General features: G+C 38.4%; 1 protein-coding gene across 18 annotated transcripts in view; it reads right to left on the bottom strand.

The window, feature by feature from the left end:
* The window catches only part of SH3D19 (SH3 domain containing 19), an 82,814-nt gene that overhangs the window by 31,306 nt on the left and 35,343 nt on the right, over window positions 1-16,165 (bottom strand). For 5 of the 18 annotated variants that reach the window (XM_086891507.1, XM_086891514.1, XM_086891509.1 and 2 more), the window contains 6 exons: window positions 11,143-11,183; window positions 5,026-5,066; window positions 4,104-4,146; window positions 2,735-2,882; window positions 2,304-2,505; window positions 724-1,725 (listed from right to left, as the gene is read on the bottom strand). In XM_086891507.1, the coding sequence (XP_086747633.1) occupies window positions 724-1,725; window positions 2,304-2,505; window positions 2,735-2,882; window positions 4,104-4,146; window positions 5,026-5,041 (1,411 nt within the window). In that variant the 5' untranslated portion in view covers window positions 5,042-5,066; window positions 11,143-11,183. Of the gene's footprint in view, window positions 1-723; window positions 1,729-2,303; window positions 2,506-2,734; window positions 2,883-4,103; window positions 4,147-5,025; window positions 5,067-8,626; window positions 8,729-11,142; window positions 11,184-16,165 lie in introns of all 18 variants that reach the window. The other 13 variants (XM_086891496.1, XM_086891503.1, XM_086891501.1 and 10 more) reach the window with 4 other exon arrangements.

The following is a 16,165-nucleotide window of genomic DNA, read 5'->3' as shown; positions in this document are numbered from 1 at the left end:
GAATATTAAGATGGCAAAACCTATTGCTATAAAATGTAATGACAGCCCAACACCCACTTGTGTCTTAAACTACCTAAAACAGCAGTAAAAAAATTGACCCCCAAGTGCCTAATAGTATCAAACAAGGTTAATGAAAGGAATGTCGTTCTAGTAATTGATCTGTCCACATGAAATAATTATTTTCAGTTATTAAGAAACTCCTGAAGCTGTAGTTGTGTTACAAAACAGTCATATGACAAGACAAGACAGAGAGGACAGAGAAAATAAGTAGGCATTGGTGAGATGGACAGACCACCCTAGAATATTTGATCATGAGTGTTCCCATATACCACAAACACTGCTCCTTCTTCAGATGACTAGGTTTCCACTACAGAGCTTAAGGCACTCAGATAAATTAGTCACATTAGATGGTGAGAGATAAGCTGTCTCAAGTTCCCCAGAGAGAACTGTGACACAATCTGGAAGTGACATCTAGTATATACGATCATCTTTTATCATCATTTTAGCAATCACATAATATATCCAGCCGACAAGTTCTGAGATTTATACAGCCTTGAAACCTACTGAGTCTCAAAATCCATGTAATTTCACAGGGATCTTGACATAACAGAAAACCAGAAGTTTCTTACACACATAAACCCCAACAAGACAGGCAGATGTAACACACAGGATATACCTGCAAAGAAGAACCATGGTGACAGTTGAAAAAAAATTTCTTCTTACCTGCTGCTGCTTCAGAACTGATGCTATTTTTAACTCCACCAGCTGGACTTAGGGGTAAAACATCATCATCATCATCAAAACTGATCAGATCTCCTTCCACATCTAGTTTATTTTGCAAAGCAGGTGCTGAGGAATTGGCTGCAGGGGACAATTCCCCCAGAGACGTAAAAACTTTTTCTTGGGCAGATACAGAAGGCCGTGGAGGAGCAGCAACTGGTTTTAGTGAGGCCAAAGAAAGAGCAGGATTTTCTGAATAACATGACTTCTTAGGAACAAGAGGCCTTGGAGCAGGAACAGGAAATCTCTTTTGTCCATCACTGCTTTCTGCAACTGATCCCCTCCCTGCATCGAGAAAATCACTACTGCTACTTTTAACAAGGCCAGGTTTTGGCTTCTTTGGCAGTTCAGGTTTGGTTACAACACTGCTCCCAACTATTTCAGGCTGAGGCTGCAATTCCTTGGAAGGTGTTGATTTGTTTTCGGTCCATGCATCCCACTCTTCTGAAATTCTGCCCACCCCTGGCTTTGGAGCAATCACTGGCTTCTTTGTAGTAACAGATCTTGGGACAAACGAACGAGGGGCAATTTCTGGCTTTTTTGATAATCCTGAGGTATCATTAGTGCCTTGGGATTCAAAAACTTTGATCCTTGAAACAATACTATTTTGGCTTCTTTCTGTACTCATGCTGTCCATCACCAGGTGATTGTCTAGTAAACTGTCTTCATCTAAAAGAGGTGACTGCTGAATTGGAGGCTGCTGCTGTTTTGCAGTAGACTGGTTCACTTCTTCTTCACCGTCTATCTTACTTTCAGTACTTTTGACCACAGGTCTGAGATTGCTTCTTGATCTTGGCTTTGGCACAGGACATATCACAGCACTGGGTTTTTCTTGGCACCTCTGACCTTCAGGATTTTCAAAGACTATTAAGGGATTCTCATTTTCTGCAGAAGACTTACTCAGAAGAGATACAGGAGGTCTAGGAGGTTTAAGAGGACTCTGCCCTGCTAACAGAAAATAAAAGGTTTTACTTATCTATTCCAGAACATTTAATTTGTGTTGTTTTTTGACAGCCATCAGAATAGTAAACATGATGGCTTTCATTGAGAACTCTACTGGTGCTTGTAAAAATAAAGTCTGTTCCTAAAAAGATGAATAGAAAAATATATAAACTTTAGGAATAAGCTGAAGATTGCTGAAATGCATGGTATCTACAAGTTGAGTTCAAAACCTCCTGTTAACTTGTAGCATTGAGGGGCATGCAGACAAAATCCAGACCAAAGAGGAGTACAGCAGCTTCCCAAGCTTGTTTTGCACTTTTCAGTCTGAATGTATGAAGTATTTCTATTTTGATAAGATGTCTGAGCTCCTCTGGCCCCAAAGTTCTGACTCATTTTAGATTAATTGAATATAACTTTCAAGATCTAATGATACTCTGAATGCAATAGTAGCTTTTCAGAAGAAAGGATTTTTATAGAAATTTAACTGTTATTCATATTAAATGGTGCACAGACCAACAATAAAGTGCATCTTCAGGAGACAGAGTAAGGTTTTCATCACAGAGAAATTCAAAATACCTCACCTCGACAGCCTGTAGATTCCCAGTGTGTAGGCACACTAGTTTTTACATTATTTCCTGGCAAATGACTGATTAGTTCCTCTGGAAAGTCAGTTTGTGTTGCAGAAGTAGTGGTATGTCTAGGAGCAGCAGCATTATTGTTATTTGTTGTATTGACTTGCACTTGATTGATTTCTTTTATCACCTGCTCGTACGATGGCGGAAGCTACAAAATAGATAAATATTAAGGTACATCCAGACAAGATACTTTAAAAAATAAAAACTGGCATGTGAATGAAAGAATACTTAATTAACATATACAGAGGAAAAGAACACTGTCATAGTCTTCTATTCAATGTGATGAAAGTCTGAGCTAGCAAAAACTGCTCCTCTCTAACCTAATGAGCTTTTTACCTTTGTAAATCAAACCATGCCTCATGTAAATTCACACTCACCTCAGCTGGAAGATGCTCATTTCTCCTCCACTGAGCATGAGATGAAGCAGAAGGGAATCCTAATCCTTGAGGAGTGACAGGACTTGCACCTGGAAACCAGGAGGATGGCCGGAGGGGTTCAGCAGCAACTATTGTAATTTCAGGACGCCTGGAAATGAAGGCAAGGGGGAATAATTACCTAAAATACTTACAAATAGTTCTTTTAAGTATAACAGTCCAAAGATTTCACAGAATGGGAAATAAAAACAGCTCAGGTCTTTCTGATTTAACTAAAGGTATCTTTCTATCATTTCAAAGCAGCTTACCTGACCTTTCTAACAAACACTTATGCTTCCATTCAAAGCCCCTAATTAAATGCCTTAGCCAAAAAGTAGGTTTATTTGCTTCAGTGAAATAATTTAAATGCTTGAAGCACTTAAACACAAGTGTAACTCAATTAGATGGCAGAAGTCTTAGTTCTTCACAGGATAATGAGAACTAATCATGTGTTTGCCCTCAGTCTGCTACAATCTGAAAACAGTAGGGTAGTTAAAACTGTTTCTTGGCTGGATACCTAAAAACTTTTGTATCCTCAGATCCCAAGGGAAACCTTCCAGGGTGCTAAAGTGGGGCAGAGCAAGCCTCACAAGGCCTTTGGGGCCTATTTGCTTCCCTCACCCAGTATTACAGAGACTTCCATGACAGTGAAGGACCCACAGGTAGCACCCCTGGTTTGTCACTGCTCTTTCAGAGCATCAGCTGCAGGGGTGGCCTGTGCTGCCAGGCCATGGTCCCTGCAGCACCACTGATCCATCCAGAATCTCACAAAACTTCCACTGTCTAAAGGGACTTTTGTGAATAGATAAAGCATCTGCTTACAGAAGCTTTTGTCTGCAGACAGAAATAAAGCTGCAGAAGCATAACTTATAAAACTATTTAAAAAACAATTTAAAAAAAAGAAGGGTACAGTTCCTTCACATCTAAAATAATGGCAGACTCAGTTCACCAGCCATCCAGGTTGGTGACCTCCTTTCTCAATACCCTTTGAGAAGCTGAAAGGAGGCTTGAAAGTGTGCTTATTTTCATTGTGAAGTGATCCAGTACATAGATGTCAGAAAAATAAAACAGTTCTGCAGAGGTTTGATGGCTGGTTGCATTCCCTTTTTGAGGACACATACAAAAGTTGATGAGAGAATTCCTCAAACTCTTAACCTATCATGCTTAAAAATCAAAGTCTTTCTACTTTTTTCCAAGTCTACTCTAAACACCCTAAGGATAGAGAGAAGGAATAAAATAAACTAGAGGAGAAAGCCATAAAAAGTAATACTGTGACACAATCTAACAAGTTTTATAGTAGCACCGAATTGCAATATAAATAACAGCACCATACCTTCTATCCCTCTGTTGATCACTATGGCTAGAGGTCCGAGAAGCTATTTAAAGAAAAGAAACAAAAGTATTGAAGAGGTTAAAATATACTGCCACAGCAATATGAGGATAATAGCAGAGCCCTTACCAGTCCAGTATCAATGAAATGCAGAACATAGAGCATCTGATCATAAATCCCAGATTTTAAGACTGGCCAAGTTTAAAAAAAATATTTGTATTAAATGTGAGAAGATTTTAAAATATTCAGAGTGGGGTTTCATAATCATTTTAAGCCTATGTCCAAGTTACCACCAGATCCTGTCCCCTGTCTTCTTCCTTCCCACATCTTCCTATACTCTGCATTGTGGGGACTCTAGAGTTGAAACTTACTTTCCTTTCATTAAAATGATACATGAATTAAACAAAAGAAGTGTTAAACATATCAGGCTTTTCCTTTTGATGGATAATTTCTGAGATGTGCTCTTTAATCTTATTTAATGTCTCTTTCTGTTTGTTTTATAGAAGGGAAAGGTAAGGCTCAGAACCTAAAAAGATATTTCACCCTCCTCCATGTAAAAATAAAATATTAAATGTTCCCAGCTAGATTATTTGATAAAGTTTAAATCACTTGTGGATTAAGAGTCAGAAACTTTTTTTTTTCAAACCACGTGTTTTAAGTTACATAAAATAAGCAAATCCTGACCTCTTTATTTTTCTGGTTTTGCCATATTTACATTCAAAAAATTTTTTTTCAATGGCCACATTGCATTTTCATTTGGATTTCTTTAGAGTGAAAAACAAATTATCCAAGGGAAAAATTTTTTGCATAGCAAGTGCAATTTAAGGAAGTGGTAGCATCTTATTGTGCAACATCACAGCATCATTAGCCAAAATCAGCAAAGCATACTTGATTGAAGAGCTGCAGAGTGTTGTGTCAGACATACCTCTTCGACAGGGCATTTTGGATGTGCACTATTCATGAGTGCTAGAGGAAAAAAAGAAGGGGTTACAGGAGACAAAGAGGAGGTGAAGGAGAACAAACCAAGGCTTCAGAGTGCCAGAAGCCATGATCAAATGGGTTAGTCATGCAAGGACAGTGCATGTGCCAGTGTTGCAAGGAGATAACTGTAATGTCTATTCACCACATAGTGTCCATAAAAATGAAAATAAAAGCACATTTTATTTCTAGTTGCATACCAATTTTAACAATGGCTATTTAGAAGTTTACCTTGAAATAAATTAACCATGAAGGATATAACTGAACACGGAAATGTCCACTGTATGGCTCAACAAAGAAACACAGTGGGAATGAGGAGAGGGAAATCAAGTATCTTTGAATACTTTTTCTAGTTTAAAATTTTGGTTTATTTGGGTCTGCCTTTTCTCCCTTCCAAAAATAATAATTTACACTGAGGACTTGATACAGGTGCAAAGAAGTTAGGATCCCATCATTTATACTCTCACCTACCACAGAGGAATGGGCAAGGCTGGTTGATCCTAGCAAGAGGCATACCTCAAATGATTTCACATCTAAATCAGTTCTGTAAAAATTGTTTGACTAAGTAAATAAACACCTCGCCTTCACTTTCTTCTTCAGAGATGTCAACACAGCACTGATCTAACACACACGTTAGACCAAAAAAAACCCTAACTGACTCAAACTAATCAAATCCAACACTACTTTTGCAAAGATGATGGAAGAAAGTGCTCTTTTGGTAAATGTAGTCCATACAATTGCTTGGGGTTATAGCCCAGTTCCAATGGTAAAGGCAGGAGAAATAAAAGCTAATTAATGAGGAATGTAAAACAGAATTGATAAACCTGTCACCTTACTTCATTTTTTCTAAATTTCTGGATAAATTCTATAAGCTCTTTCTTCCTGTGAGACTCTAAATGTGCTTCTATTTATCACAGTTATTAAACAGTAAAAACCAAAAAACAGCCTGAAAGACTTTTTTCCTTTCTTAACATAGGCAAAAAGAAAAAAAAAAAAATCCAGTGTGGTATTATGCAATCCATCAAGCTCCAAAATTCAAGTAAACAAATAAACTCTCTTGAAAACAGCACATTTAAAATATTTATATAAAAATAACTTTACTAGTCAATATATATATAAACACATCTATTTAAAAGGACTAATGCCCAAGCCATCATGTATATTTTCAGAATGTACTCATTTTTCTAGGAAAAAATATCTCTCAAGCATTAATGGAATCAAGTTACTTCCATGTGTATAAACATTTCATATAAACATTTATTTTTTAATGACACTGACAAAGGTCTTCCCTTCTGTCAACATCTCCTCTACTTTTGCTGTCTCAATATTTTACAACCACACTTTTAGAATATATTTTGTTTTGGAAGCTCTTAAGAGGATTTAAATCCACAGTAGAAACAGAGATGAAAGCTACTGCATCTTTGCTCTCAGGTATTCCACAAATGCTGGGGAAAAGAAAATACAAACTTTTTAAATGATCCTTGTCCCCAGACTTACACAGCTTTTATTCCTTCACTATTTCAAAGAAATGAATTTAAATTAAAAAGTGCATGAAAGAAGACATGAATTGTTAAAATATAGTACACATCTGACTTAAAAAGAACACAAGAAAGAAACCTGTAGCCATTTTTCTGGCTTGTGGTCTTTCGATCCTTTAAATCCATTCTTCTTTCCTTTTGTGGATTGTCTTGAAAAAGCATACTATTAATTTTTACCTCAGATTTCATATTATGACAGTTTTAAGATTTAAAAACCTCTCTTCCATCAGAGGAGTCAATGGAAATGTATTTCAGCACTGGTTTATACAGTGACAACTGTACAAACAGTTGGTTTCTCAACTTTAACAATAAGAAATGCTCAGGATGAGAATCACTAACATTTCCAAAAGCTTATGCTTAGGGGTATTTATGTAAAACAAGCAACAAGCAAAGTAGCTTCAGAAGGGGAAGGAGAGGGAAACCTCAGTGCATAAAAACCTCACTTATTCATCTTATAACTTTATTGGTCTGGGGGGGGGGGGGGGATCAAATCAACTCATACCATTGCTGCTATTTATTTCTGTTAGTGTCAATGAGGCACTTTATTAGCTAATGTCAATGAGGCATCTAAATGTGTTTAACCTTATACAGCATAAAGGATTAATGGTAATACTGTAAACAGAAGGCAGATCAGAGACTTATAGATTCCTCTTTTGTACATATTTCTTAGAAGAACTATTTAGTGGGCTTTTTCCAATTACTTTTAAATGTGTGGAGGCAAAGGACATTATATTTGTGCTGCATACTTACGTTTCAGATTTTTTTCCTCTACTGTTTCTTCTCAGGGTCCTACTTTTCAAGTGTACTTAATATGTCATTTGTATTTGAAATACATACAGATTATGGTGCAGGGGGTATTTTAAACTATGGGATCAAAATGGCTGTATGAATACAGCCACCACTATACCACAAACCAATAGACTTCGATGCTACAGACAAGCTGTAAGAAGTCTGACATGCAGATTTCAGCCTTTGGAAGAGAGCTGCACTAGAAATCACAGTCTTTCAGGCAACCTTTTAAGGCAATACAAAGACAATTGAAGTTATCAAGGATCTGCTCAGAGATAAGGTTCTCTTGTGAGCACTGAATGCTTCCACAATGTACATACTGCTTAACAATATTTGTGTGCTTCCATTAGCAAACCTGTATGAAATACTGAACAGTTCTGTCATTGCAGAGTGTTTTAAAAGCAAGTTTAATTTTGCATTAAAGACTGGAAAGGTAGCCTCAAATAGGCCAAGCCTTTCTACAACAAGGACATGCACTAATATTTAAAAACACACCTTCTTTCAATGCTTTCTAAAACCAGGATAGACATTTCTTCCAAACCTATGAAATATGGAGACTATTAGACTAAGAAGTAATTTCACTATATAGATGTCTAGGAATAAAGCTTATTCATTACAGTATCTCAAGGAAAGCCTCAAGGGTGGACAAACACTCCCACCCTTACCTACAAAGTAATGCAGTTTGAAGAACTGACAGGATGTTCCCATGAAAGATGCCACATTTGCAATCTTTGAAATATCAAAGGTCTTACATGACTGCAGAGATCCTTCATCAGGGAACACTAAAACAAGCAGATAATCCTCAAGCCAATATCATCAGCCTTGATTTTCACCCAACATATGATTAGACTATTACTGTAAGGAAAGGTTGTGAAGACATGCAGGTTCAAAGTAATTGGAATTTTTCATGCATCTCTGCAATAAGAGAGTTTTCTCCCAAACTGTTTCTTGGCACAAGGGGGAGGTCTTGCTCCTTTTCTGGTTCTGTTTCCAGGCATCTCAGGGAAACATTAGATTGTCTCACATTACAGCTGGGTTGATTTAATGCCTGAATATAGCTGAAGAGATGGTGACGCCCAATTCCCCTTCCAAACCTGGATTTTTGATTCCCCATGAATGAACATTAGCTCCCATGTGACCCCATAGCGAGTTCACAGTGCTAAAAGAATAACCACTGTCTGTACAGATTTTGTCTCACTTTACCTCCCTGAACCTGCTCACCTTGGGCTCAGACCACCAGCAGCACAGGGGAAGGAACATGCCACCCCCAACAGCATTCTCTATCCTGCCTCTGTTTCCTGGCTCCAGTGCTTCTTTCTGCAACTTCAGGGAGAGAACTGATAAAAAAATAACCTATGGGGGTAACAGGGATTCCTCTTCCCACCCCCAGGGTAGTCCTCTATACCCATTTCACAGCTGATTTAACTGTTAGGCACCATAGAGGCTGGCATTGCCATTGAATAAAATCTTCATAACTACACCCTTACAGCAAGCATGTAGTTTTACTCATATTTGACAATCATGATTTATGAAGGCATTTCACTCCTTCCTACACCTTTCCTTGGGCTGTATGTTCTTGCCTCTGCACCATTCCCTGCATTATGGTAGTCCAAATGTTTGTGCAGATGGGGAAGAGGATGAGGTCATGGAATTGATCTAGTTGGGAAAAAGTGGGAGCCAGAAGTACCTAGGAAGCCCCCAAGCAAAACAAACAAAATGAAAAACAAACAAAACCTACAGCCAAAAACGGCTGCAAAACTGCCAAATGGAAATCCACAGCCTCAGAGTGCATACAAGCTGTTACACATCTTTCATTCAGCCACGTATTTACTTAGGACAAAATGAGAATAGAACAAGCCCACAGGTTCTTCCAACATTTTAGGATAAGAGACTCGCTTCTGTAGCCCTGCATCCTAATGACACCCGTGTCTGGAAGAGCGGAGAAGCAAGTGAAAACACTGTTCCCCTTTGTTTCACTGCTGCAGCATTTGGCTTGCCTCTTTCTACTTTCTTTGGCATTCTTGTGCAGGTTGCTGTGCTGGCATTGGTGGAAACAGTTTCAGTGATTTCAGCGGGAGTTCTTTAAGAGTGGTGTGTCCAGGCCTGAGACCATCATTAAAGATCCTGGGGTAACTTTTTAAGAGCTGAGATCAAAAGATTACTCCTGAGCAGATCTTGTGTTCACATGCTTGCTTCCTCCAAGTTATGTTGGGCTCACTTTTCTGAAGCCTATGGAGCAGTCACAGGACTGAAAATGACACCTTCTGTCTTTCATTAGTGTCTTTCTACCTGGAGTTGTGGTCAGGGCACCTCTTTCTCCCTGGCCACAAGAAACAGAGAGACTTACCAAAAAAAAGTGATACACAGTGTTGTCCACAGTTGGGTAAGTTGAAAGCCTGTACATACTTACCATGTTTCTTGAAAATTTGAGAAAAAGAGCCCAAAGAATCAGGAATTAAAAAAGACAGATTTCTAACTCTGTTAGAAAAATACACTTGTCCAGAAACTACCATACTTTTCCAGATTAATAGCAAGAGGAGTTAGGAATTATTCAGTGTCCATTGTAATATAAGTCCATCCTAACAGCATTGTGTACTGGTGTACAAAGAACTACAGTTTCATATAAAATGCTTTGCTATGTACATGGATATTATTTTCCTAGCTTATTATCTCAACAATTCACATGGTATATTTCATCATAGTTATTAATATGTTAATAAGTAAATAACATGAGCCACAGGTGGATTTTGATGTGATTATGCCTCAGAATAAAGACTCACTTGCTACTACATTTTCAAAAACATAAATATGAAATGCTTCATGATCTCTTAGATGATTTCTCAGTTTGGCAAGGTACTGGGGCTTAGGCGGTCTGAATCAATTTCTGACTCCACCACAAAAGGCCCTCTGTGATCTGGTGCTCTGTTTTCCAGTTTCCATCTGTGGCAGCAACAGCCCAAATTAAGTGCTGCATTTAAATGACAGCATCATGCAGACTCGCTCTAGTAAAGCTTTCATGATGCCCTTTCACTACCTCAAATCTAATCCACACTAATGAATCCCTGACTAATAGGTCCAGGAGAAACAAATCAGTACTACATACACTAATTTATTTTTCCCCATAGCAGAATCCTGAAGGTTGTTTCATTAATATAAAATTAAAGCCATGGACAGAAAGGAAGTAAAACTGAAAAGGGGAAGAAAGTAACAGCATAAAATGCTTTGAAAGATGCATCTAAAGAAACTCTGCCTGGAAACAACATGAGCAGGGAAAGGGGAAAAGGAATTAAATCAGGGAAGAAGAGTTTGGACTTTCATTCAAGATTTATAATTTCCAAAGAAACAAGATTTTTATTTTCCAAAACAAGCCTAGTACATGAGTTTAATTCTGTCCCAGTACAGTGAATAAGCAGTTGCTGCAAATTTCTACTAAAATAAAACAATCTTCTATTTTGCCAAATGAACTAAAAACTGGGCACATCTAACCCAAGCTCTTCAGAGACGGATCACATCTGTGCACAGATGCATTAGTGCAAAAATAAGAAAATGTTAGCAACTGGAAAGAAGGAACAAAAAAATGGGTCTAAAAAGAAAGAGAAAGAAATTACAGCCACTCAGTTTACTGCTTACTTACTTACAGCTACTTTGTTTTTGCATACCAAGTTAAACAGTTACTAAAAATAAAGATGTAGCAATCTCACAACATTATAGTTCTCAAAAAGGAAAAGTAAACTTACATCTCTTGATTGCTGCTCTTATGGATGACAAGGGTCCTTGGCTTATTGAAGAAAAAAAAAATTAAAACATGGTTAATGTCTCAAAGAGAAAATAATTAAGTAATATTAAGTAACAAAAAATCCCCATATATTGTAAAGGGTTTGCCAAGCCTGTTTTTTCCCCCAACATTGTTATCTTACAGAAATTTGTCCAAAACTCCTGGACTGTACAAACATATGCAACCCCTTTTAATGAAAACCAGGTTGCAGATTGGCTTCAAGACTCACCAAAGATGGAAAGCAAGTTATTAAATCCATTATTTCTCTCATACTTCTGTCTTGAAGTTCACATTCTGCCTCATGTGGGTGTGCATATTCACAGATTATAAGCATTTTATGATTTAACATTCTCATAAATAAATAAAACACAGTGAAATAAAAACTTATAACCCTTTTGCTAAATATTTTTAACAATTACTTCACAACTTGTCTTCCCTTCCAGCTGAGATAACATTTTTAAGTTATAACTTGGTGGGTGGGGTTAGGAAGACAACATGACCAAATATTTGTTGATACACAAGGACAGAAAAATGTTTCCTTTTGCCAACTCATCTGTTTTCTTAGTAAGACTAAGGTTTTTGATGCCTCTCCTCTGAATGCCCTATTTAACAGATACAGCAGTCCCTACTATTTATGCAGGTAAAAATCAAATCTAATTTGGGACTATCACTTTCAGAAATGCTGCAATTTGAAGAACATGGTATTAATATTCTTCCACTTTGTTCTAAGCTACAGAGGAATTAAAGCAACACAAACAAACAAACGAGTTCAGAAAAGAAGGGTTTTCTCTCTTTTTTCTGTTTTAAATGCAAGAGATAAAGAATATTTATTGGTGACAAGCTTCTGTCAGTGTTGAATGGAGTTTTTAAAAGCTGAAAATAAATAGACCGCATCTGGTTCAAATGAATACAGTATCTTAACAAAAAAACAAGGTTATACTAATCAAGCCTTTTCCAGAAACCTTCCAGCACCAGGCTTCATCAGTAGGAATGTTAGTACAGGGAGTGCATTAGCATTTTATGTCTGCTCTTGCTCTGCTGGTGTGCAGCACACCAACTCTGTCAGGGCTCAGTTTAGCTCCACATGCACACAACGGCTGCAATTATTCCAGTGCGATGAAGAGTTGGGGGATTTGGAGGAGAGAGGAAAGAAACAGTCAAAAAGGATGTGGATGAAAAACGTCCTCCCTCTACAGTCATTCTGGAAACTAATTAAGACTAGAAATGCATGTTGCTCTGACGGAACTGTTTTCTGAAACAGTCTGGCTAGTCTAGGATAAACAATGCCTATCTGTCTGGTTTCAGAAACAGTTCAAATGTGGCTTGGCCCCAATCCACACTGCTCGCAAGGCTGCTTTAGAAAACATTTCTATCAGTCATATTTCACTGTGCATTTTCAGCAGAAAGGAGTTCTAACTTCAGAGTGTCTTCAGAGTACTCTTCAGAGTGTCCCATCATAATACAGCCTTATCTTTAAGAAACGCTTTTAGTTGTGTGTTCCTCACAGATGCACCCTGGACTCTTCTCTTAGCTCCTTGTATCTCAAGTCTCTTTCTCTTGGATGTTCGTTTTTGAAGTTTTATTCTTTTGCTTTCATTTCTCTGAATAATTACAATCTTTAGGGCTTTAACTGTATTTATTATCAGACAGGAAGGAGACCCAAGTCTGGTAACATCAATCTGAAATCTTGGAGCAGCGATAACTTTCTATACTAAGAATTCAGGATTTACTTAAGACATATAGGCAGAAATTAGGAAATCTATCAAGTATGCACATTCAAGTATCACTAAGAACAAAAAGGAACAAATTCTTTCTTTCACTGGCAAAATCCCTTTGGCCCATTGCAATTTGCCTCAGAATCTGATAAACATTTTCATATAAAAGCAAGTATTTTTGGCTGGAAATCATAGGAATCATCATGTAGACACAAGTTCAAGCTTTCCATGCAGCAGGAGGACTAAAAGGATACACAGACAACATTTTTTAAACCAAAATGCATAAAACAAAGAAGTAAAGCCTCTCATGAAACCAATCTAGTGAAGCTGAAGAATGGATATATCAAGGGCAGCAAGGCAGCTCAAATATGCAACTATCTGTAATTTAGAACCCAGAGTAACATGGTTCTATTAGAAAATTTACGAGCTTGCAGGCAAAACAAGCTGTTAGAGGACAGTTTTTATTTTCCACTTTCCATTAACAGGTCTCTCATCAACAACCTTTTGGCAAAGCACTACATTTCCTACCCCCAGGAGAGTTTGAGTCACATCTAGCTTACAATCATTTAAGCCCTTTAAAAACATGGACATGACAGTAGATGCTTTTTTTCCCTCCCCCCCTCCCTGTAAAGCCCTGTAATGGAACTGCAAACTTCATAACTTCGTTATATACTAAACCCCAGTAATTTCAATAAGATGCTCTTCTTGGGGTAGCTGATTTTACCCATACCTTATGCTGAGCCTACCCATCCCTGCTCCATAGGAAGCAAATCCTAGTCTCTTATTCTGTGTTGCAAAGAGAGAAGTGATAAGGTTACTAATAACCTCCTCTGCTCCACAGTTAATGGCATGTTTTCTCTGAAGCCATCCAAATAATTAACATAACCAAATCAAATTTAATTCTCCTATTTGATGAGGTAGGAGCTGCAGCAATTACTGTACTGCATGGTCCTTGCCTCTTTCCCACCTCCTCCTCCTGTTCATAAGGCACAGCAATGAACCAGAAGCCAGGGGAAAAAAAATCCTCACAAATGCACATGCCAAGGGAAAATTAATTCATCCAAAATGTGACTCCCCCTACAATTACATGAGAATACCTGAGGCGACAGTGTGACAATAACTAGCTGTGGGGATGGGAGACAGCAGCTCCTGTGCCACCCTGCAATGCACACAAGTGAAGTCCAAACTCATATTGCTGGAAGAAAACGATGCAGACAGCAGGAAGTTTCAAAGTATTAAAGAATCTTATAAATACTAGCAACACCAGAGTCATAACTAATATGGAATAAGTAAAGATGCAAAGTAGTCACCCACAACCCCCCCACCTTTTTATAGCATGCAGGAGTGGGCAACTAGAGCAACTCCTCTGACATCTACACATTTATCCTAGACCCTGCTGTTAATTTAAACCACAAACTTTGCTTCATTTCCAGCTAAGGCAATGGCTTTGATGAGCTTCCCCTGCCAGCTCCTCAAAACCGACTTTGCACCCAGAAAAAGCCACTCAATAAGTTCAGAGGAGATCTGTAAGTTGCTGTGCCTGCTGTGCTGAAAGCAGTTGGGTACTTCAAGTCGGCAGCAATATGAAAAGGGTCCCATGGGTCACCATTTCTGAAAGATAAAGAACCTGGAGTGGTGTGTTTCAAGTTGTTAAACACCTACTCACTCTTTCTGGCAGGCTCTACTCTGGGTTTCAAGGACAGGTTTTCTAAATATAAATACTTGAGGAAAATGCTTCAAAAGCATATTTCAGATCTGTGCTTTAGGAAAATAAAATTGCCACAAGGTAGACTGGGTAAAGAGCTGTAAACTGTTCAGTGGATAAAGTGCACTTGCTGTGCATAAACCATGGTTTCTCCCTCATCAGGAGCTCTGCTTCGACACTTCCTTGACTGAGCACTGTTTCTCTTCAAACAATTTCAGTGTAGCTACCAGGTTTCTCAAAAGGCTGCTCCTGCAGGGTGACTCCTGACCCAACACAGCGGCTGTGTGAGCATCACTCACCTCAGCAGGCCCCACAGACCAGAGAAGGGGAGGTGCTGTTTAAGTGGAATAAAGCTCAAATCACACAGCCATCTCCAAGGCAGCACGCAGGGAGTTGTGTCTGCCCAGGGCAGGACAGCTACCTAAGCCATGAGGCCTGGGTGTTCTGGGCTATCTTTTCACCCACCTGATCCTTTAGCTGGTTCAGGAGCAGCAGAATCCCAGCCCAGTGGAGGGCACCTCATGGGCACATTCTCACAAGCTGGCTGATGGTGAAGCAGCTTGACTGTTGAGTGCAAACAGGCACAGATTGATGGATTTTATTTGCTTCTGGAGATCACAGGCAGGCTTGTGACTGTCCTTTTCCTGCCTGTGAGCCTACCCTTAGCCATCTAGGGAAGGTCTCTCCAGCTATCTACAGTCCTCTGCTCTACAGGTTGTACTACTGCTTGGGATACAAAAGACATCCCAAGCTACTAGCCTGTCTCAGCATCTCTTCATCATGTACTTCCACAACCTCCTACTGGCTTGCATGGGATTCTCAGCAGGAGTTGAGCAGCCCTTCACATTGCCTGCTCCCTTTATCAGAACCAGGACCTTTAGTTTATTTATCTAAAGTGACATAACAATGAATATTCTATAGGAAAACTGACTGCATTTTTTTCATACATCTCTCTAGACATAAATAAAAGCCTAAAGGGGAAAAAAAGCCAACAAAAATAATGAAAAAGAATGATCACTACTTCTAAAAAAATTAATATTCTGAAGCATCTATTCCAAGGTCTCAAAATTTATCCTTTATGTCAAGTTACAGAAAGCTTTTCATAAAGTATCAGTCCTTAGGTTCACATACCCATGTAAAAGTTGAACGTATGTCTAATTGTGATGGTTATTGACCCTGCTTTATACTCACACACAGAGTAAAAATAATTAAAATGTTGCTATTTTTAATGTCTTGTGACTTCTTGGAATGTGAGCCAAGAATTTTAAAATAGCTCACACTGAAATTACTGAAAGGCAAAACACTAGTTCAATAAAAAGCATCATATATTCCTCTCAGTTACTTTAGAAATCATGCCATCTTTATAACAGCCAGTGTACTACAGTGCAGCATTCTACAAACTTATTAGAAGACATTACTCCAACCACAAAATGTTTTAAATGTCACCTAAATTATTTCACTGCAGACTGAATTACATAAGGATGGTAAGAACTTTATAGCTAAATTAGGGATGGAGCAAAAGATTAGATTTACCACCACCTGCAGGCCAAAGACAGCCTTCCTAT

This window comes from Cyanistes caeruleus, chromosome 5 (assembly GCF_971803275.1).
Source record: "Cyanistes caeruleus chromosome 5, bCyaCae1.hap1.1, whole genome shotgun sequence".
NCBI lineage: Eukaryota > Metazoa > Chordata > Aves > Passeriformes > Paridae > Cyanistes > Cyanistes caeruleus.
Note: the sequence above shows the minus strand (reverse complement) of the source record. Positions and strands in the feature narration are given on the sequence as shown.